The sequence below is a fragment of the Carassius carassius genome, chromosome 35 (assembly GCF_963082965.1).
Source record: "Carassius carassius chromosome 35, fCarCar2.1, whole genome shotgun sequence".
Lineage (NCBI taxonomy): Eukaryota > Metazoa > Chordata > Actinopteri > Cypriniformes > Cyprinidae > Carassius > Carassius carassius.
In genome coordinates this window covers 24,701,342-24,723,902 of record NC_081789.1, presented here as the reverse complement: position 1 = coordinate 24,723,902, position 22,561 = coordinate 24,701,342, and the positions used below count along the sequence as shown (strand labels likewise).

The 22,561-nt window shown below is 34.9% G+C and overlaps 1 protein-coding gene across 2 annotated transcripts in view; it reads right to left on the bottom strand.

Moving 5' to 3' along the window:
- Nucleotides 1–22,561, bottom strand: part of LOC132116318 (SRC kinase signaling inhibitor 1-like) — a 44,743-nt gene that overhangs the window by 5,898 nt on the left and 16,284 nt on the right. Inside the window, exons 2-15 of one of the 2 annotated variants that reach the window (XM_059525109.1) lie at nt 21,918–22,159; nt 17,280–17,303; nt 12,173–12,374; nt 10,675–11,000; nt 8,734–9,512; nt 7,484–7,567; nt 7,281–7,321; nt 4,771–4,931; nt 3,415–3,590; nt 3,185–3,315; nt 1,657–1,804; nt 1,343–1,563; nt 604–833; nt 75–363 (exon numbers count right to left, since the gene is read on the bottom strand). In XM_059525109.1, coding sequence (XP_059381092.1) covers nt 75–363; nt 604–833; nt 1,343–1,563; nt 1,657–1,804; nt 3,185–3,315; nt 3,415–3,590; nt 4,771–4,931; nt 7,281–7,321; nt 7,484–7,567; nt 8,734–9,512; nt 10,675–11,000; nt 12,173–12,374; nt 17,280–17,303; nt 21,918–22,109 — 3,004 coding nt within the window. In that variant the 5' untranslated portion in view covers nt 22,110–22,159. Of the gene's footprint in view, nt 1–74; nt 364–603; nt 834–1,342; nt 1,564–1,656; nt 1,805–3,184; nt 3,316–3,414; nt 3,591–4,770; nt 4,932–5,773; nt 5,798–7,280; nt 7,322–7,483; nt 7,568–8,733; nt 9,513–10,674; nt 11,001–12,172; nt 12,421–17,279; nt 17,304–21,917; nt 22,160–22,561 lie in introns of those variants that run through there. The other variant, XM_059525108.1, reaches the window with a different exon arrangement.

Sequence of the window (22,561 nt, the reverse complement as noted above, 5' to 3'; positions counted from 1 at the left end):
AAGTCATAAAACAATATAGCTAAAATCACAAGGCAGTTTCTGTAGTTCTTGGCGCAATGATAATGAAACCTCACCTGATCCCCTGCGTGGGATGCCGTCTTTGCTGGGTGGTTTTGGTGGGGTTTTGCTGGGCTGATGTTCAGGTGTTAAGCTAGGAGTGGAGGATGTTGAGCCGGGCGCAGGGAGGGAGGACAGCTGGGGTTTTGGCGGTACAGCCGGTTTGGTGATCTGCTTGGCGGCGAAGTCCAGATCTGGAATGGCCTTCATCAGCTCAGCTTGAGTTTCCTCCAGTAGACGATTGATGTCTTGAGCGCTGAACTGAGTCAAACTGGCTCTCTTCTCCTCCCAGTCTCGCTCTGCAGCCTAAAGACACACACACACACACACACAGACACGTTATCACACAGAGGCTTCCAAACTTTAAATAAATCTCAACGAGGGATGTGATGCATGTTTTTAGAGTACCAGGTTTTGGAAAGAGGAAAAGGCTAAAGTTAGCAAAATATTTTAAACCTTATAAAATTGTAATAGCCTTCTGTAAAAATTCACATCTTTTCTGACATCCGTGAAAACACAAATATACAAATGAAGTGTGTTCATTACCAGTCGGACCTCCACGGACACTCCTTTGTCAGATTCTCTGCGTGCGGGCAGGTCTTCCAAGCCGGTCTTAATTGGACCTGTGGAGGTGCCGTCCAGTTCAGGCATGATGGGATCTGTCGCCCCGGCTCCTGCCAGCCAGTTACCCAACGTGGTGCTGCCAGGAATACCACAGATGCTCATACTGGCACCAACAGTGGAGCCGAGCACGTTAGATAGACTAGTGGTGCCTCCTAAAATCAATAAATCAATGAATAAGTTATCCAGCATCCACAATAAATGTTCCCAAAGCTTTTTGTAGTTACAGGAATAGTTCACCATTAAAATGTGTTGTAAATTTAGACCAGATTTGGAGAAATATAGCATTACATCACTTGCTAACCAGTGGATCCCCTGCAGTGAATGGGTGCCGTCAGAATGAGAGTCCAAACAGCTGTTAAAAACACAAACACGCAGCTTTTCTGTTCGTAAGATGTTAACTGATGGACTGGAGTGGTGTGGATCACTTGAGGATTATTGTAATGTTTTTATCAGCTGTATGGACTCTTATTTTGACGGCACTCATTCACTGCAGAGAATCCAATTGGTGAGGAAGTGATGTTATGCAAATTTTCTCAAAATTGGTTCTGATGAAGAAACAAAGTTATCTATATCTTTGATGAACTGCGAGTGAGTTAATTTTAAGGTGAACTACTCCTTAAATAAATCAACATGTCAAATAGAATGTAAAACTGGTGTTTACCTATACTAGAAGCACTTGTCAGGCCAGGATTTGTGGTATTAGTGCCCATGGAGGCAGAAAGAGTGGCAGTGGCTGATAAGGTGCCCCCGAGGTCGGGCAGATTTAGAGAAGGACTATTAAGAATATCCAGATCAGAGCTCCTACTGAAGTCAGCGTCACTCGCGCTGGAAACTGAACTACTGAAGTCATCGGGTGTCCTCCACACACCTTCTGATACCTGCCTGTACACAAACACACACTGAGGAATACTTCAGGCATGGCACTAGAGAACGTATCCAAACAGGAGTGAATGGTTACGTGTTTGTGTGCGTTACCTTCGTAGTAGAGCGAGTGTATTGGTGATGTTTCTGCAGCGCTTTAACAGAGCGTCCAGTCGGAGCGGTTCCTCTTTCAGAAACTTGACGGCTTCCACCTCCACCCTCAACACCACACGCATCTTACTTTGTAAAGTTGGGAACTGATCTAAACACATAAATTATAGAACATAATGCATAGAATTAGCTTATAGTTAAATTATAGAGATTTCCACATTTGCAGAACACTGCACAAAACAGCTTTACGCTATTTATGTACTGACCAAAGGGGCAACATCGCTAATGTGCAGTAATTACAGAGCAAGACCAATGCAGTCCAATTAAGAGCGAATGAGGCCTTTTTTTAGTGAATTAAATTTATCTCACCTAACCAAAGCATTCTGATTCCTAAACAAATCTCTCTAATGAGATGATTCTTTTTAGTGAATCATAACATATAACACAACCAGTGTAATCCAACTCCTAAAAGAATGCTACTTATAAGCTGGCTCTTTTCAGTGAATCAAAAGCATATAGTGCAACTTTTATATTTCAACTCCTGAATAACATCTAAGGTTACATATGTAACCCTGGTTCCTCGAAGGAACAAGACGCTGCGTGGGGAACGCCAAAGCATTCTCGACCCAGCTCGAGTTCCTGAAGAGGAAATATAATTTATAAGATCTGGATTTTTTAGTAAATCAAACCATTCAGCTCAACCAGTGTATTTCGACTGCTGAACGAATGACTCTTATGAGACAATTGTGTTATAAAAATATATAGCACAATTGGTGTATTCTGACTCTTTAAACAAGATGGCTCTTATGAGTCTGTTCTTTTTAGTGAATTTAAAAACATACAGCACAATATGTTTAGTCTGATTTATAAATGAATGACTTTTATGAGCCGGTTAATTTTAGTGAATCCAAAAAAACAAACAAAAAAAACTTCCAGCACGATCAGTGAAGTCTGATTCCTGAACTAATGACTCTCGTAAGTTGCTTCTTTTTATTAAATCAAAAACACAAAGCACAAGTGTAGCCCGATTCATGAAAGAATGACTCTTATGAGTCAGTTCTTTTTAACGAATCATAAACATGCAGCACAAGTTTAGTCATATTCTGGAATTAATGACTTTCATGAGCCAGTTAATTTTAATGAATCAAAAAAAACTAAAACAAAAACACAGCACAATCAGTGAAGTGTGATTCCTGAACAAATGACTCTCGTAAGTTGGTTCTTTTTAGTGAAGCAAAAACATATGGTTCGACTCATGAACAAATGACTCTTAGGAGTCGGCTCTTTTTAATGAATTAAAAACACACAGCACACACAAGTTTAGTCCTATTCCTGAATGAATGGCTTTTAGAAGCCAGTTGATTTTAGTGAATCTTAAAACACACAGCACGTTCAGTGAGGTCTGATTCCTGAACTAATGTCTTGTAAGTCAATTCGTTTTGTGAATCAAGAACATACAACACACAACCAGTATAGTTCGACTCATGAAAAATAGACAGAAGCATGAACATATGATTTATCCATCACTCACTCTTGAGGTCAGTGACGGTCTCTCCAAGTCTCCTGAGCTCCAGACTCTTCTGTTCTATTTCCTGTTCGGTCACCAGGTGGTGGTTAAGCCCCGCCCCCATCCTCATCTCCTCCACTGAGCGCTCGAGATCGCTGGAAACACAAGGAAACACATCAACTCCAACACAAACCATATGCAGCACTGTTGTTCAGCATGTGTTCTCATTTAGAGGCGTAAGTGCTTTAGCTCACTGTAGTTGTTGTATAATAAGTTCTTCTTCATTAAGGTAGCGTAGCCTCTCCTCCTCAACAAGAAGACGCTGCCGCTGTAATGGATCTTCTTGTGTGCGAGACGCCTCGATTAAACACATCCCCAAATCAGACTCCGTCTGCCTCAGTAACGCCTGAACGGAGTCCTGATTCTGCAACTGTGAGACACACAGAAATATATATGAATACAATGCTGTTACTGAAAGAATAGATACATTAAAATGTGATTATGTTTTTCGTACAGCACACATTTCCCATGCAATTTGCTGTCATGCTCCAAAAACATAAAAATGTATTATGTATGTGTTATTTCCCTAGTCTTCTGAAGCCATTTCATAGCTTTGTGTGAATAAACTGACTTATTTCTTTAAGGCATTATTTATAATAATTTTTCCCTAATGAATATGTCAAAGTTAAAATTTTTGCTATTCATCAAGCAATATTTTTTCATTCCCACATGTGCACAAGATTAAATACACAGCAAAAAAAAAAAGTAATATAATTTATTTGTTATCTAAACCTTCCAGCTGAAATATAAAGTATCACCAGTTAACTGTTCCCAAAATGATACACACTAGTGCACAATAAGTTCTAATAAATAAACAATATATAATATATATAAAAATAAATATTATTTTAATAGAATAAGAAGAATAAGAAGAAATATTACTTCATATTTATTATTTATAAATGATATATTTAATTTTAAATAATATATACATTTTATATATTTTATAAATTAATATTCATATAAGTAATGTAACATTATAATGTCATATTATAAATTAAAATACATAAATATAAAAAATATATAAAGTCAAGAGTATTTTCATATAGAATAATTTATTAAACATTTATATATATATAATTATTTATTTGAAATTTATAATAAATTAAACTATATAAACTATATATTTAAAATATATTCTCATATACATAATATGTCAGTGTAAATAAAATATATTTAAACAGATATTTACATTAAATATTTAATATGTAATAATAATACCAATAATTATAATATTAATGCCATATAGTCATTATAATACATCAATTATTAATATATATATATATATATATATATATATGTAAACAATATATATTTTATATTAATATAATATAAATTTGAAATCAAACTTAATTTAGTAATATCTAAATAATGAAAATGAATAAGTATACAATCTAATGTCAGAGTTGATATACATCATAATATCTATCTCTGTTTTTATACAGTCTATGATCTATCTACATAAATACACAGCAGTTTTTAGAACTTGCATGAGGCTTACAAACACACAAAACACACAAACACACACACACACACACACACACACACACCTGTAACTGGCGCAGTTGTGTGAGCTGTTTGCGCAGCTCAGCTGTGTGCTGCTGCAGGTCAGTAAGGTGCAGCTGCATTTGGAAACGGGACATTGCTATTGGCTGAGAAGCTGCAGTGGGCGGAGGCGGCATCAGGGCCAGAGGAGCAGACGGTGATGACACTAACAATCCACAGGAGCAGAAGTCATACATCAAACATTTAACTCATATTAAAACACATGCAATTTCATTTCAAATGCGTAATAGTTAATTCTAATTATCCGTAAGCCTGTTAGTCATTCTGCTAATCTATTTAAATCTTTCTGAAAATGTCTCATTTCCATTTTAACCTCAAAAGAACAACAAAAGGCTTCTGATTCTGTCTTGATTTGTACATTGTGAATCACATCCAAAAACAAGCCCAACACAACTCAGTACATCAACAGAACATTGTATATTCATGCAACATACATTCAAAGTCAGATCCTTATGTTTGCATATACATTCACACTGTTAGAATTTCAGAAACAGACTCTGATGTTCTTATTAGGTTCTGTTAGGAACTGGAAAAGGAGGACAAACATTCTCGTACACTGACATTCAAGTGTTAGTGGGTATTTCCATACAACAAAAACATTCGGGAAGAATCTATAGGACAGACGTATATATATATATCCAGTGTATATAAAAGCAAACTCCTCATTGGACTTATCGTGCACCATGAATCATTATTTAACTCAGGATTTTGGCATTTATCAAAGCAAAGTGCTCTGTAGTCTTCAATAATACATATCAAATTAATTAAATGTAAAAGTCAAAGGAGGTGAATACTTTTTATAGACACTGTATATACATAAACAGATGGTTTCCAAACTCCAGGATCTGCGATCCATCAATACAAACATTCTGTACACACTCCTGACGCAAAATTGCAATGCACAAGTCTAGTGCAACACAATCTGTAATGCAACACACGTAGGGGAAACCGAGAAAGTGACAGACAGCCAGACATAAAGTAATATACCTTTTTGTTTTCTAAACCTTCCAGCTGAAATATAAAATATCACCAGTTAACTGTCCCCAAAATAACACATACTAGTGCACAAGAAATTATAATAAATAAATAAATGAAAACACATATTATAAAATAATAATAATGTCAAATGTATCACTATAAATTATAAATAAAATATAAATATATATTATGGAAAATAATAATAATAATATTATAAATTATAATGCATAAATAATAAAAATAAATATTAAATTATAAATAGAAAAATAAATTATATATATATATATATATATATATATATATATATATATATATATATATATATATATATCCTTATTTATTATAAATGATAATAAGTTAGCAAAACAAAACTAAAAATAATATACAAATTAAAAAATAACATCAAAATAATATTAATAATATATTAATCTATACAATAATATAAATACAATTAATAAGTAATATATTTAAAACAATAATGAAAAATTTTCATAATAAATGCATTATTAATATAAATCCTAAATAATGACTTTAAAAATAATATTATAACGTGAGAATAATAAATTACAAATAACTATAAATTAAATTCATCAAAATAAAATAATATAATAAATATAAAATATTAATAAATGATAATATACAATGTATAAGTATCATAAATTATAACAAAATATCTAAATAAAAACATTAAATAAGAAATAATATAATATAATATAATATAATATAATATAATATAATATAATATAATATAATATAATATAATATAATATAATATAATATAATATAATATATTAGTTTATTATTAACATGCACATCTTACATGAATTAGCGCATTAGCAAGAATTCTGTTTATGTTCATGTTACATTACTGACTCTCAAATCATGAACTCAGTCATGGACTACAGCCATAGAACACAAACAAACATTAGCTAATGTAAACCAATCCAAATGAGCTTCACTTTAAGATCCTACTGCGTTCCTCGAGGACTTGGCCTGTCTGCTTCTATCATTTAGACAAACATCCTTAAGTGCGGCACACAGTCGTGTTATTATCACCATGCATGATTCACTCATTTAATGACCTGTTAATTGATACGCCTACTCTGCATCACTTAATTGTTCTTGTGAACATAATTAGTTTAGTAACAGCTATTCTAAAGCACAGACAGTTCAGGTTTGTTGGAACATCACCATCACCTCTTCAATAAGATTATTTTATTAACCTCTTGTATTAATATGTTCAAGCATTAATTTCATGGGCCTATGATTAACTGTTTTCATTTTGATTGTGTTTGTTAGTATGGCAGTTTCTAAATAATGCGGACAAAACACAATTTGTCATAAATGTTTATTATGTATCTGTCAGAAAGGGTTGATTTAAAGCTAAACTAGGTTTTTAAATGTGACGATCTGTGGTGCATGTAATAAAATGTCTTCATATTTTTACAATTTTTAACAATATTTCCCAGAAATGCATAAGCTCCATTTAAACACACTTCAACCATCTGGTACTCACTCTCTGGTGCAGAGCAGTCGCTCGCTGTTTCTGCTTTATCACTGCAAGACAAACACAAGAAACATGAAGCACAAACTCCATTTACATGCTAATATATGTTGCATGGATGTGCGTTATTAAAAATAACATTAAAATGAATGCTGAGAGATTTCAGGTTAAACAGTGATATTCAAGAGTATTGGAGTGAAGTTGAGATTTCTTACGGGCTGTCCGGTCCTCGGGTCAAAACACTCTGAACCAGTCCGGTTAGACTGGCTATCTGCTTCTCCATTGCCTCCATTCGCTCTCTAAAAACACAAGATACCATTAAACACATACAAACAGCACGCTCTCGCAAAACTTTAGTGTTCATCCCAAAAATGCAGAGAATGTGTACATTCTCTCATAATACTAAATATAATATTATATATAATAAAAATTGTACATTACATAATTTATATTATAAATATAAATATTTTATATAATATATATATATTTATTATATATATTTTTTTATATATACATAATAAATATACACAGTACACACACATACATTTTGTAAACAAACTTATTTTGGATGAGATTTTATTTTGGATTTGATTGTGATTAATCGCTTGACAGCTCTAAAATACACATTATTATAAATAATAATAAATAAACCATGTCAGATTTATTCATGATAAATTATTTTCAAATATATTCCATTAATATAGGATTAAAATAATAATGCAATATTTCCTATAGATTATAATACTTATTAATATTAAATAACAAATATCAAATAAAATATGTAAAAATAACATTTATAACAATATTTATAAATTATAATTCAAATTTTAAATATATAAATATTACAATAATAATTTATTAAATATAATGTAGTATGAGATTTATTCATGCATACAAAAAACTGTAAAAAAAAAAAAAAATTAAAGTTTGGCTAAAAAACCTTCATTCACAAAGTTTGTAAGTTCTCTCGTTAAAAAATACTTTTAGTTTGGCGTTCCCCCCAAAATAATTGCATTTGCTCACAAATCTTTTGTGATAGAAATAATATGCAGTAGGAAGAAAAACGATATTTCAATGCTTTTGAGTTCTCTTGCAAAACTTTTGAGGTCCCCTGAAAAAAACTGCATTTGTTCTCGTAAAACTTTTGAAAAAATTCTGTCATCACCCACCTACAAGATGTACCAAATGTGTACAATTTTCGATCTTCTTCTTCTTCAAAAAAGAAATTTGTAAGAATATGAGTAACCACCATTTAACAGTAGCTATTGGCTTCCATAGTATGAAAAAAAATGTCAAAAGTCAATGGCTACCGTAATTTTGGGTTACCAACATTCTTTAAAATATTTTCTTTTGTGCTCAACAGAAGAAAGAAACAGGTTTGGAACAACGTGAGGGTGAGTAAATGATGACAGAATTTTCGTTTTTGGATGAACTATTCCTTTAAGTAAAGAAAACCTGGACCCACCTGGTCTCTTCGTTACCAGGTAATGTTGAGCCGTACACTGGCATCGGCCCTCCATCTCCTCCGGGGCCCCCAAGCATGCATATCTGCTCCAGAGGTGGCCCTCCTGGACGATTCTTGGGACTCTCTATGTACACAGTGCCATCTTTACGAAACCCATGTCTCCCAGGGGACCCTCGTCCCGGGTGGCTCCCATACGGATCCCTGCCATCAGACAGTTTTTGAGGCGAGGCTGGAGGTAAGGTGCGGAATCCCATCGCAGCATATGGATCTGCATATATAGGACCGCCAGGCCTGTAGAGGGCACCCTCGAGTTCACATTGCAATGCTGCGGCGGGGTATCCACCAATAGAGCGCACAGATCCGCGGCGGTACGCCAGAGCCTGCTGCGAAGCCACGCTGAACCGAGGATCCTGGACTAGCGAATAAGGGTCTGCGTATATCGCTTCGTTTTTTAGCAACACCATGCTCTTCGAGGATGATGCAATTTCCTCGTCTGGTTTCACATCACGCCGTTCTAGAATGGCACTTGGGGAGGGGCAAAATGTTGGGTGGGTGTGGCCAGACTGCTGGTGGGCGTGGCCTCCTGGATGGGCGTGTTGTTGCTGATAGGGGTGATGCTGAGCCGATGGATGGGGTCCGGCGTAAGAGGAAGGACGCCCACCTGTGTAAGAAAGACGCGATTGCGAGCGTGACGGGGATCCAGAGGGAGAAGAGGAAGACGGGAGTGTGTTTAAACGCTGCGTGGGAGACGATTCCCTTGAGGTGTACACCAGCTCTCTCTAAAGGAGTTAGAGAGAAAAGGAGAGAGCAAGAAGTTAAATGCACATGACATGACAAGAAAGATTCATAGTATAATAACAGAACCGCGCACGCTATTGCATGTTTTCTGTCATTTACACACACAATATAGATTTGAGGAAGGGATAGGATGTGTTCTTCATTATTATTATCTAGTAGGTGAAACTATGCTGTCAAATGACAGAAAAACAACGTAAAATTTCTTAAAGCCTGGAAATAGTTTAACTGTGCACAACAGTTTAAAAGTTTGGGGTCGATAAAAATTTTATGTTTTAGAAAAGACTCTTTTGCTCACCAAAGCTGCCTTTATTTACTGTATAAAAAATACAGTATAAACTTATAAAAAATATTGTGAAAAATTATTACTTTTCTATTTGAATATATTTAAAATGTAATTTATTCCTGTGATCAAAGCTGAATTTTCAGCATCATTACTCCAGTCTTCAGTGTCACATGATCTTCAGAAATCAGTCTAATATGCTAATCCCCCCCCCCCCCAAAAAAAATCTTACTAAACCCAAACTTTTGATTGGTAGTATAAGTTATTATGTAAGGGTAAAAAAACATAGAATATTTAATAAAGTTCATGCATACAAGAAAATAAATATTATTTTATATATTATATTATACATTATAAGAATCACATTAGTTTTTAGTGAATTTATATTATATTTAAATATATATATATATTTTATTGTAAAATAGTGTACAAATGTTATTGTAAGGTAAAAAGCATGTATTATCTTTGCACAAATTATAATTTATGGAGAAAAAGTATGAAACGCTTTATGATTTATAGTGAATTCATACTATGTAACTGTAAAAGAGTTAAAAAATATAATTTTAAGCTAAAAACATGAATTATCTTTAATTATTTTAATAAAAAAAGACATACAGTATCTAAAATGATAATACATGTACTTAGTAAAATTGTTTTATGTATAATATATCAAAAGTATAATATATATATATATATTCAATGTATGAACTACTTTACAATTTAGTGTACAAAATAATTTATGAATAATTATTTAAAATTGGAATAATATTGTTTTGTTATTAGTTACTGACATTGGGATGTTGTATTTGACATAAAATCGATGATTGAATATGTTTTACACACACAGCTATGTGTTGACTCACCCGCAGGTCTCCGTTGGCGATGTGTGTGTGATGTACAGGGTGGGCCATGTGTTGAGCATTGTAGTGTGTGTCTCGTATCGGAGCCTCTCTGCAGTAAATCTTGATGAGACACCGGTCGTGGATGTCACGAGGGTCCTCCAGCTCGTAGAAGATGTTGCGTGCCTCGTCTTTGATGAGCAGAGCCGTGCCGGGAGAACGCAGCGCGCCCATGGTCAGTTTCTGAGGGAACATGTGCACGATGAGGGCATGAAGCGTCTCCATGCTGGTCAGCTCATGAGTGATGTGCACCCGCCGCGTTTCGTCACCAAACTGCAAGAACAACACAGCTAGAAAGACATAAAAAAATTATTCAGTTGATATTTGATATGCAATAAAACAGTAAAATGGTATGGAGTGATACAAACAGTGAAACATTCTCTTGCATCTATACAAAATATTGAACGCTGCTTGTCCAATCAAATCAGTGAACCAGAACTAACTGAATAAAATTGATTTAGTCAGACTCAGTCTGAATGGTTGCGTAAGTGCTAAGAGTGTAAAAACAACCAGAACCCCAGCACACATTTATTGAAATTAAGCTGCAAAATTGAGTCATGCAGGGAAATAAATCTATATTTATGTATATGCTTCACTTACACTGCATTCAAAGTAGCTATTTCTATCAGTTCATGCACTCTCTGGGAAGCAAGCCCATGACAATGACATTGCTGGCTCAATAATGTAAGGTTTGAGCTACACGAATGAATAAAATGTAGATGCATTTCAATATGACAAAATCTATAAATATTTTTTTAATTAATAATTGTATTCAGCAAAGATGCATTAAACTGATCAAAGGTGACAGTATGAATATTTATCATTCTAAAAAAGAATTTTCTTTTTCAACTAAATGCCATTCTTCTGAACTGTTGTATTCATCAAAGAATCCAGAAAAGCACAGTTTCTACAAAATATTGAGCAGAAATCAATTTTCAACATTGATAATTATAATAAATGCTCCTTGAGCAGCAAATCCGGATATTAGAATGATTTCTGAAGGATCAAGTCACATTGAAGACTACAGTAATGATGCTTAAAATTTAGCTTTACATCAAAATTCAATTTTACAAAATATTCAGATAGAAAACTGTTATTTGAAATTAGAACATGTTTCATAATATTTCAGTTTTTCTGTATTTTTGATTAAATAAATGCAGTCAAGGACAGCGTAAATGACTTCTTACAACCCTAAACTTTTGACTGGTACAACTTAACAAACAATAAAAAGGTATTTACTTAAGTATCAAGTATTTAACAGTAGTATTTCATTAATAGCTAATAGTAAGTATTTAAAAGTAAATAAGGTACGCATTTACAATTTTGTTAACAAAAAAAATCTAGGTTTTAACCCATTCAGTTTGGTAAATGGCAGAAATAAATGAAATGACGCACGAAAGCTTGACTTTGACTAACACTTAAAGCAGAATGAAAATGCCACAGAAGTGTTGATGTGTCTTACCTGGCGCTCTCAGTTTAGCCTGACTGGGTGATCGTGCCAGTGGAAGACTCTGTCTGAGGATGTTGGTGCGACTGAAGCCCAGTGGGAGCTCAGTATCGGCCATGCTTTCCAAACTCTCCGCAGACGCATAACACACCCGCCCTCCAACCTGCTCGCCCAGTGACTGCTGCTGCAGCCCCGCAGCGCCGCGTGGAGTCCGCGCCTGCAGGAGACACACGGAGACAGACGGATCAGTGTGTGTGTGTGTGTGTGTGTGTGTGAGAGAGAGGGATCGAGGGAGGGAACGCTCTCTAATTACCCGTATTGCAGAAGTGGCAGTTTTGCAAGGGTAATGAAACCTCTGTGATGGGAAGGCAAAAGAGCGCCTAGGGAAAATTAGGATGTGTGTGTGTGGGTCTCCAAAGTGGTGAAAGGAAACCCATGCAGGCTAAAACATTCTCAAATCATGCTGATAACATGATCGTGTCAGCTCGACTGCTGCTGTCGCTGAAGCAAAAGAAGACAAACGACATAAGACAACCTCAAATTCATGTCGATCTTTCAATTTAGCTTTTAATTTAAAGAGTTACACTATTGTTAACCTATTTAATGTCAGTATGGTTTTTGAAAGGTCTCTTATGCTCATCAAGGATGCAGTTATTTGATTAATAAAAAAATTGATAGTTTAAATTTAAATCATTACTCCAGTATCACATGATCCTTTAGAAATCATTCTAATATGCTGAGTTGCTGCTCAAGAAGCATTTTATTATTATAAGTGTTGAAAACGCTGTTATGTTGCTTTGGGTTTTTGTGGAAACTGTTACATTTTGTATTCTTTGATAAATAGAACGTTCAAAAGAACAACATTTATAAATAAACATTATACATGTCTTAAAACATGTCTCAAAATCTGCTTAAAATACCCTTTCAAAATATATTTTCAAATATTTAAAATATAAAACAATATATATTCCATCTTAAAAAAAAGAGCTAAATTTGAAATGTATAAAAAATTCAGTATGATGTTCGAGAGGGTTCCTAAACAACAAGCGTTTTATCAGAACCGTTTATATCAGACAGAGGAAAACTACATGCAAACACTTTTCTACTCACACCGATATCTGCTTTATTTAAATCTCCGTTCAGCACACGTGGATGTCATAGATGTGGACGTGTTTAAAAGAAAACAGTTTGTAGACTTAAGAATCTTTCTTAAACTGACCACACTGCACCTCTGATTGGCTAATACGTTTGGATTGACATGTATTCTAGCCAATCAGAATGCGTGAAGGGTTGACGGATAGGACAGATGTTTGCAGCTGTGCCCCTCCATGCCAAATTCCGCGGGTGTTAACAGTCCTGGAATACCATTCTAGTGAAAGATATAATCAGGAATGTGCTGTACATTTAAACCATTTAATTACAAACCAAATAAAGTGAATAGTTTGTTAATATATTGATGCAGAAATCTAGTGAGAAACACAGCATCATTGATTCTGGCATCTGTCTCTGTGGGCTACAGGTTAATGGCTTCACAATAAGTAATAAATAGCCTACATTAATTATCATGACAGCATCAACACATCAGCGCTTACTGATTGAGAAGTGTGGCCGTGCGTGTTTATGTGGCTATAGAGCAAGCTTTGCTATTGACTTGACAACAACAAGGGAGTGTGCAAAATGTACATTTGTGTAAATTTATTGTTATTGAGTTATATAAATACGTTTATGTTTTGACTTTAGTATTCATTTTAATTAAAAATTGATTGTTGAAAAAGTGATTGTTGTGTGGTTCTGTCATTTTTAATAGTTTTTCTTTTTTAAAGTTTTTATTCACTATATTTCAGTTTTAGTTATTTTAGTATCAAGATAAACCAAATAACAATACAAATTTCGTTGCTGAAAAGCACTTTATGTTTTTATGTGTATTTTATTATAATAACCATTTTGTTTTATTTGTTTGCTTGTTTTATATATTTTTTATGAATTTGTATTTCAGTTTTAGTTATTTTACTACGTCACATTAATATTGAAAAATGTTGTGAAGTGAAATGAGAAATTTTACTGGAATAAAATAAGTTATTTTATTTAAGATGTGGTTTAACTTTTAGTTAACTATAATAACCCTAACACACAAAACTGTTATTTTGTAGTAGTTTTTAATTTATATGAAATTTTGATAAAATTCTTACTTAAGTTTTAGTTTCAGTTGTGTTCGTGCATCAAGTTAAACTTAACTATTTAACTATAATAACCCTGACACACACACACAGCTCTGTCAAGACAATAAAATGTGCATCTCATTAAATGGACAAGAAATGTCAATGTCGTTGAAAGTATTTGAGAGCATGCGCTCCTGACAAAAACGAGGAGACTCTCCAGGTGCACAGTCATCTAGCATCTCTTAACCAGTCATGACAGCCTGCATCTTCCATGAGTCTCCTCTGACTGGAGTGGTTTGTCGTTTGCGTCTGCAGCGACAGCTCTGTGTAGAGAGAACACCTCACACAGACAGCTACAGCTCTGGTGCGTCATACTGATCTGAGAGCTCCACTCTTCCTGGAAACACAGGTTCACACATACAGTAGCGTCCACTGGGAAGTTTAGGGAACTCAGTCCTTGTAATATTGATCCAGCTGTCATACAGATGCAGAATTCTTCGCCTCGGTCAAAGGCTGCTGATCGATTGATCAGAAGAGGAAAATGTTAATCCAAGACTGACATCTTGGGCAATGATGCATAGCACTATAGAGACTTGATTTAAAGGGATAGTTCACCCAAAAATTAAAAAGTAATGTTTATCTGCTTACCCCCAGGGCATCCACAAACAAATAAATAAATACAAAATCCTGAAGTAGTATAATGGTTTCCCCTAAAATACTAAGCAACGCATTGGTACTGTTTTCAACACTGAGCAACAATGATTTTTAAGGATCATGTGACACTGAAGCAATGATGCTGAAAATTCAGATTTGCATCACAGGAATAAATTTAAATTTAAAACCTACTCAAATATAAATCAGATATTTTAAATTGTAATAATATCCCATATTTTTTACAGTGTTTTTGATCAAATAAATGCAGCCTTAGTGACCATAAGAGACTTTTTAGAACATAAGAGAGATTTTTTTTTTTAAATCTTTAAACAGTTGTGTATCTTACCAGTTAAAGCAGCCCCCGACTAACACTACTTCCTTTTGAAAATATTTTATGGGATTTTTACCTTTAACAGGATTGGACACTTGAGGACAGGAAACAATTTAGAGAAGAGGGATTCAGAGATCAACAGTGCTATCTGTCGAGGCTCGACAACTGGCTCCTTGAGCGAGACACTTAACTCCAGGACGCTTCAGGGCAGAACTGTCCCAGCTATAAATGCATTTTTAATCGCCCAGTATGAAGTGTCTAAATGGCAACTAATTATAAATTACTGAATTTTTCACATAATCTATTCATTATTGATATCCATTATTAATATTCAGACCTAATATGCCCATGTGAGGAAATCAACAGCAATGAATGTCCCTGTTTCTGCACATTAGACGGTTCTCTTGTAGTCCAGCATGCCGCGAGCTCATCGGTACACATGGGGCTAATTTCACCAAGGCGAGCCATGCGTTTCCACATGCCAGAAGCTGTCAAAGAGCTTCCAGTCTTGGTTAACCAGGGGGTTTTAGTTTCCTGTCTATGGAACTGTCCCCGTTTGACAAAAGTGTTCATAATAAAACATTGCAAAAGAAAAAAAAACAACCTGCACTGCTTACCAAAGCAAATGTGTAGTGATTATTTTTACCAACAGAGGACACTGCGAGATTGGTGCCAATTCAGATGTGAAGAACTACTAGAGGGTTGCCAGTTCGATGGTTTCCCACGCAGCTGGGCTACTTTTGCACTGTTGCCTCCTTTTTTTTAGCGATAGCGATTTTGATAATCGAATTTCCCCGAAACGCGATTGGACTATTTTTGGCGGCAGGTGGGCTTGTTTTGGTAAAGCAGACCTGGCAACCCATGGAGCAGAGGACTATTATCATCAATTATCAAAAGACACGTTATTGGTTTCAAGTTTCAAGGTAATGTTCAATTAAAGTAATATTGTTTGTTTGTAGCATATAATATGGGCCAAACACGGTGCTGGATTGCTTTGCAAACAATTTTAAACATTCTCAAAAGGTTCTGTCAGTGAGTAAATAAAAAGTATTAATCAACTAAACAGTTACACTTTCAACATCTACATTTGCAGAAAACATAGAAAATGTTCATGTTTTTCAACTCTGATCACCTTATTCTCCATCTGAAACATATCTTTCATCCAAAGGTTTGTACAGCACGCAAGAACAGAGCAGGCCGGAAGAAAAGCTGAGGGGCAAGTTTCTTGCTCAAAAGGATCTCAGTAACAATTCAGGTTTGTCATGTTCAGCTCTCCAGGGGGTTAAAGAAGATGATTAAGGCCGCGCACACCTTGACCAAATCAGCCTCGGGATGCTCCGTGGGGTTCTTCAACACCTGTCCTCTCTCTCTCCTGATCCTGCTGTGAAAGCTCTCAGCTCTGGAGGAGTTCCAGCATTGTCCCAGTGCCAAAGACAGGTGTCCTGAGCGCCCCTAGGGGATACAGGCTGGTTGCTCTCACGTCTCACATCTTGAAGACCTGCAGAAGCCCCTCGATGACTCTGATGTCGTAGGCTGCATTTACAATGGAGGTGAGTCATTGCACTGGAACCTTGTGTAGGAGTTTGTCTTGAAGGTGGATTTCCAGGAAATGCATGGAGGCTATAAATAAATTATTCACCTTAGAGTTTCCATAATAAATGCTTCTACGGAGCCGCTGGATTATCCCAGTGTGCACCTTCAGAACGCATTGTGCACCCTTTAATGTTAAATGTTGCTCCCTGTGAGACATTGTGCACAGGCAGCCTTTCACCATTCATACAGTAGACCATTATCAGCTAATGTATTCATACATTTCATTCAATTTTTGTCATGCATTGTTAATTTGATTGCACTGTGTGGATGTATTGTGATGTTTTGCATATGAAGTTTTCTTAGAGGATCATTAAAGCCACACAGACATGCAGAAACACAGATAAAAATGCATGCACAAACATCTGGAGAGGAAGAGACATCTTACCTTAAAACTCCAATAATGTGGCTGCTATTAGAATAAGAGAGAGATAAAATGAGTTATGCAGGTTTATATACATCTAAACACATATACTAGCATTCAAATGTTTGGGGTCAATATATATATATATAATTATATTTTTTTTGTTGTTTTTTTTAAGAAATTTATACTTTTATTGAGCAAGGATGCATTACATTGATCCAAAAAGTGACGGCAAAAGATTTCTATTTCAAATAAATTTTGAAGTTTATATTCATAAAAGAAAACTGTTTACAGACGGGAAAAAGTAGCATATCAGCATATTTAAAAGTCATGTGACACATAAAAACATTCTAAATTGATCATATTAATATCGCACAACATACAGTAACTAAATAAATAAATAAATAAAATGCAGCCTTGGTTAGCATAAGAGACTTGAACTCTATTCGGTAAATGACAGGTGCTTTTAAGCCAACAGAAAAGCATATCCTTAATCACATTTCACACAAAATTAAGTTATTGTGTCAAAAAATCTAAGTCCATTGGCTTAACACAGCATTTTTGTATAAAAGGTTAGGTTCAGTTTTAAGGCACCACAACATCAATTGTCTGATCTAAAAACCAATCATGTGAGCTTTAGAGATAACCAAGATAACAGAAATAAAACCATCAGCCGAACTTACAGTCTTAGATGCCACAATCCATTCAATCAACCATCACACACCGGATTGTAAGATATCATCGGCAGTGATAGGAAGGGCAAATCTCTGCTCCTTAGTAAATATCTTAATAGATTGGATGTTATGCAACCCTTGATACCTCCAGATACTGCCTGAGAAGTATTTCTTTGAGTTCTCATATTGGGGAAGCTCAAAACACTGCCTACAAAATATTTCTGCCCAGACATGTTCAGTTGTTCTAATTAAATGTTCAAACATGCCCTAAAATGCTGTCTAGTGTAGGTAAGTAGCTCACTGTGTTTCGAGATACTATTTAACTAATCACTAGGACCAGCAGGAGTGTGTGCGTCAGAGCACTTAATTCACACATCAGAACACACACACATACAGTAGCAGAAGGGATTTAGTTACAGTAACGTTAGTTCAGTACATGAAGAAGAACAGAGATGACCTGACCTGCATGACAAGCAAACCCACCTGCCTCTCATCGAACAGGATTTCTCTCTGCCTGTTTCTTACACACACACACACACTCAGACACTGCGGCAGGCCACACCTGCTTCTATACTTGCATGTCATACAACCACCTACACTGTTTCTATGACGACACAGACATCTACAACATCATTACAATTTAACATACATTAAATTCAACATGAAATCAAAATTGTCCCTTTTCACTTTCATAAAACATTACTGATCTGTGCATAATTAATCTGTGCACGTTATTCTAGATTTATAAAAAAAGCCTCAAAATATTAATAATAGTATTTAATATTATTATTAATAATTATTATTATTATTTATGTAACAAGTAAAAATAGAATTGCATATTTAAATTAAACTTGGAAATCTTTGGATATGTTTATGAACTGTACAGTAGGTAGTCAAAAAAAATGAGAATACATGGATGCCATGGTTGTTGTTTTTTTTTTAAACTTAAATATTGTTTTTTTTTTAAGTATGTTAAAACACAGAGGGAAAATTATATGCAAATGCTCAAAAACCCTTTCCACTTTCCTTTAAAACACATTCCTGATTCTACTGGGAAGGATTCTTATTATTCTAGATGGAAAAAAATTCAAAAAGCCTAAAAATTATAATAACAATTATTAAATTAAACAAACTACTGAAATTACATTAAATTAAATAATTTATAAGACAAAATAAAGGGTTACATTTTTACATTGAACTTGGAACTGATTGGAACTGTTTTAAACTATAAAATCAAATCAAATCAAATCATGAAATGGATGGAAAGATGTTACTTGCAAAAAATCCTGTTGAATACTCTTTTTCATTCTGAAGTATGTCAAAATACAGAAGTAAAATGGTACAGTATGTGAATGGTCATGCTTTCAGGTTGAGAGCATCCATATATTCAGTCCCACCATAATACATGTTTTTCACACACACACACACACACACACACACACCCACACACTATTTGCACCTGAAGACATCCTCAATCATACATCAAGCTGTCAGGCGCTCTCTCAGTCTCTCTCTGTCTGTTCACGGTGGATTTCTCATGTCCTCACAGACTGATGAAGGGATGAGACCATCAATGATTAATTAGCACGATTGTCGGCTCGATTTCTCCTTCTAGTTCTCTGCTCATCAGCTGCTGATTCTCCATCCATGGACTGTAATAGGTAGCTTCCTTAGTTCGTCACTCCCTGAATCCTGAAGCTAACAGCTGACATGAAATTACAGCGGAGCCTATTTACTTCAACACACACTCCTGGTCTCATTGTAAACGTCACCATTCAGTGAATATTAATAGTCAGTATTAATATAGTAATTGAACACCTGTTAACATTAAATGTAAAAAGCAATAAAACCAAATAACAGCAGACTTTAAGATGATTACCATTGAGATGCTTGGAAATACTTGACCTTCAGCCTCCACATCCCGTTACAAATCCTCAAAAGTGTGGTTTTTGAGGAGGAAAACAACCCCCTAGAATCCACTGCAAACTCACATTGGGATTCATAATGCTCACATTGCAAGATCCAATCAGCTTCTGAAGAACAAATCCAAGTCCCGCCCTACATTTCCTCCCGTTTCAGGCACAGATACTGTACGTCACTTTATGGAAGTGAAACGGGAACGTCTCTGTCCTTCAGCGCTCTTCCTCGCTCTGGGTCTCAGTCCCCTGTATGCCAGCTAGCTATGTGAAATCATTGATTTCCCTACATGAGCTGGGTCACCATGGTAACGCTAGACTCCCCTCTCTCTTTCTCATTCCAGTGGTGTTTGGAGACGACGGATGCAGCCAGACGGGCAAATACACAGCAAATACAAGGAGGAAGGAAGAGATTAAAGAGAAAGAGAGGACTGATCATGAGAGAGAGAGAAGGATGGCTAAAAGAAAAGAACAAATGACAATATGGATTTGCACATACCTGCATATATAACCTAGATTTGTACGTTTCCTATTTAGAATTTTGGTGAAAGTGCATTTGAAAGTTGCACAGTCATGATGTTAGACTGTTGTGGATGGTTGCCAGGGTGCCCCTATGCGGTTTCCAAGGTATTTTAGAATGTTGTTACATTTATATTTAGACATTTAGCAGACACTTTAATCCAAAGCGACTTATAAATGAGGACAATGGAAGCAATCAAAAACAACAAAAGAGCAATGATGTGCAAGTGCTTTAACAAGTCTCAGTTAGCAGTAACTGTTAATGTTTAACTAAAATTAAAGGTGCGCAAACTTGAAAATAAGCAAAATTTGTCAATTTTTTTTTTCGTAATGTGAAACACCTATTGGAACAACAGTTTTGTCCACAAAATTTCGCCATATAATGGTAAAGGGACAGCATATTGAAACTATTAAAAACAATTTTGTTCATTTAAACATTCCTAAAATAAAATGTGAATATAAGATGAAACCTAAAACTGAGTCACATTTTTAAAGATTGCTTTGATAACTAACTGTAAGATTATTTTTGTTAAGTTTTTTTTTTTTTTATTATAGTGTTCCTGTAGCTCAAGTGATAGAGCGAATCCCGGGGAACACATGATAGGAGAAAATCATTAGCCTGAAAGCAATGTAAGTCGCTTTGGATAAAAGCGTCTGCTATATGCATACATTTAATTTAATTTGAAATTTATTTAATGACTTAAATAATGACTGGATTTTGTCTGTGAAATTTCATTGAACATTAAAGGACCGAACCTTAAAATTGTTTAAAACAATTTTGTTAATTGAAATAATGTTAAAATAAATTTAAATAGAAATATTGGATGATTTTATTTAAATGTTGCCTTGCACCTAAGTGAAAATAATACTGACAAAAACTGACAAAAAGCGCATACAATTATTAAAATTGACCTAAAACTGAAAATGTAATATTAAAAGCTAATTAAAAAAAATATTAGTAAAAAAAAAAGTATATAAATAATACTTAAGTAACACTGCTATGTATATATATATATATATATATATATATATATATATATATATATATACACACAAACAAACACACACAAACTCTTTTTTTAAATTATTTTTCAAAATTGTTAAAACTGTTTACAAGAAAATATTATTTTGTTTTTTTCTACTTCAGAATGTAATTTTTAATTGTTTTACTTGCCTTTTTTGCACTTAATTGTGAAATTTACTTAATTTCTAAGTGAAGATTGTTTCCCATTTTTTCCCAGTGAACACACACACACACACACACAATAACACTAGTGATGATTGACTTCTCAAGAGTTAGTAGAGAAGAATGACTGCAACGAGGAGGAGGATGACGAAAGAGATAATTAGAGGTGCGAGGAAGTATGACAGACAGAGATAGGAACACAAAAACCATGACAGGCGGAAAAACACTAATCAAAGGCCTTTCCAATATTTAAACATAATAATATTAGAACAGAAATATAAAACAGAACATTTATTCTAAGCTGGGTAGAATCAGTCAATCCTGCACCTCCCATACGATCACCAAGGCTCAACAAACAGTGTGTTACCTGTTGCCGTGCACAGTTGGTGTTGACCAGCGTGGCGGCGTGCTGCGGAGGGTATTTGTTCCTCTGATGCTCCGTGTCGCCGCTCTTGTGGAGCTTGGCGTAGGCCTCCATGTCGGGGTTAGAGAGGCGGCGTGTGTTGCTGCCCAGAGTGTGATAGCGGCGCTGATATTCGGCATCATCCCCACGCAACATCACAAGCACTTTATCTTCTAGTTCTCCCTCGCTCCTTCTCCCTCACAAACCTGTGGAGAGGAAAAAGTGGAAAGCAAAAGGTCAAGAGCTGGATATATGGTATGTTGGATGAAGCAGTTCGATATGGTTCGAAAGATTAGTATTAGAGCTTCCTAAGTAAGTGTATTGTAAAATATGATGTCTAAAGTGACTGGATGGTATGTTATTGTCGATGTATTTTGTATTAGTGAATGTTTTTATGCTAATATTATTTGTGCTACAAATGAGGACTGGTTTCTCTTATGTGTTTCCAAGACTAATTTGATGATGTGTCCTAGTTTCGGTGTTCTGGCTTACTGTATAGTTGTAAGTACATGCTTTAATATCATACACACACTTTTTGTAACTCACGCTTGGCAGAAGTAAACTTGGATTTAGAGATGTGTTGTTATTTTTTACTACAATTAAACTTT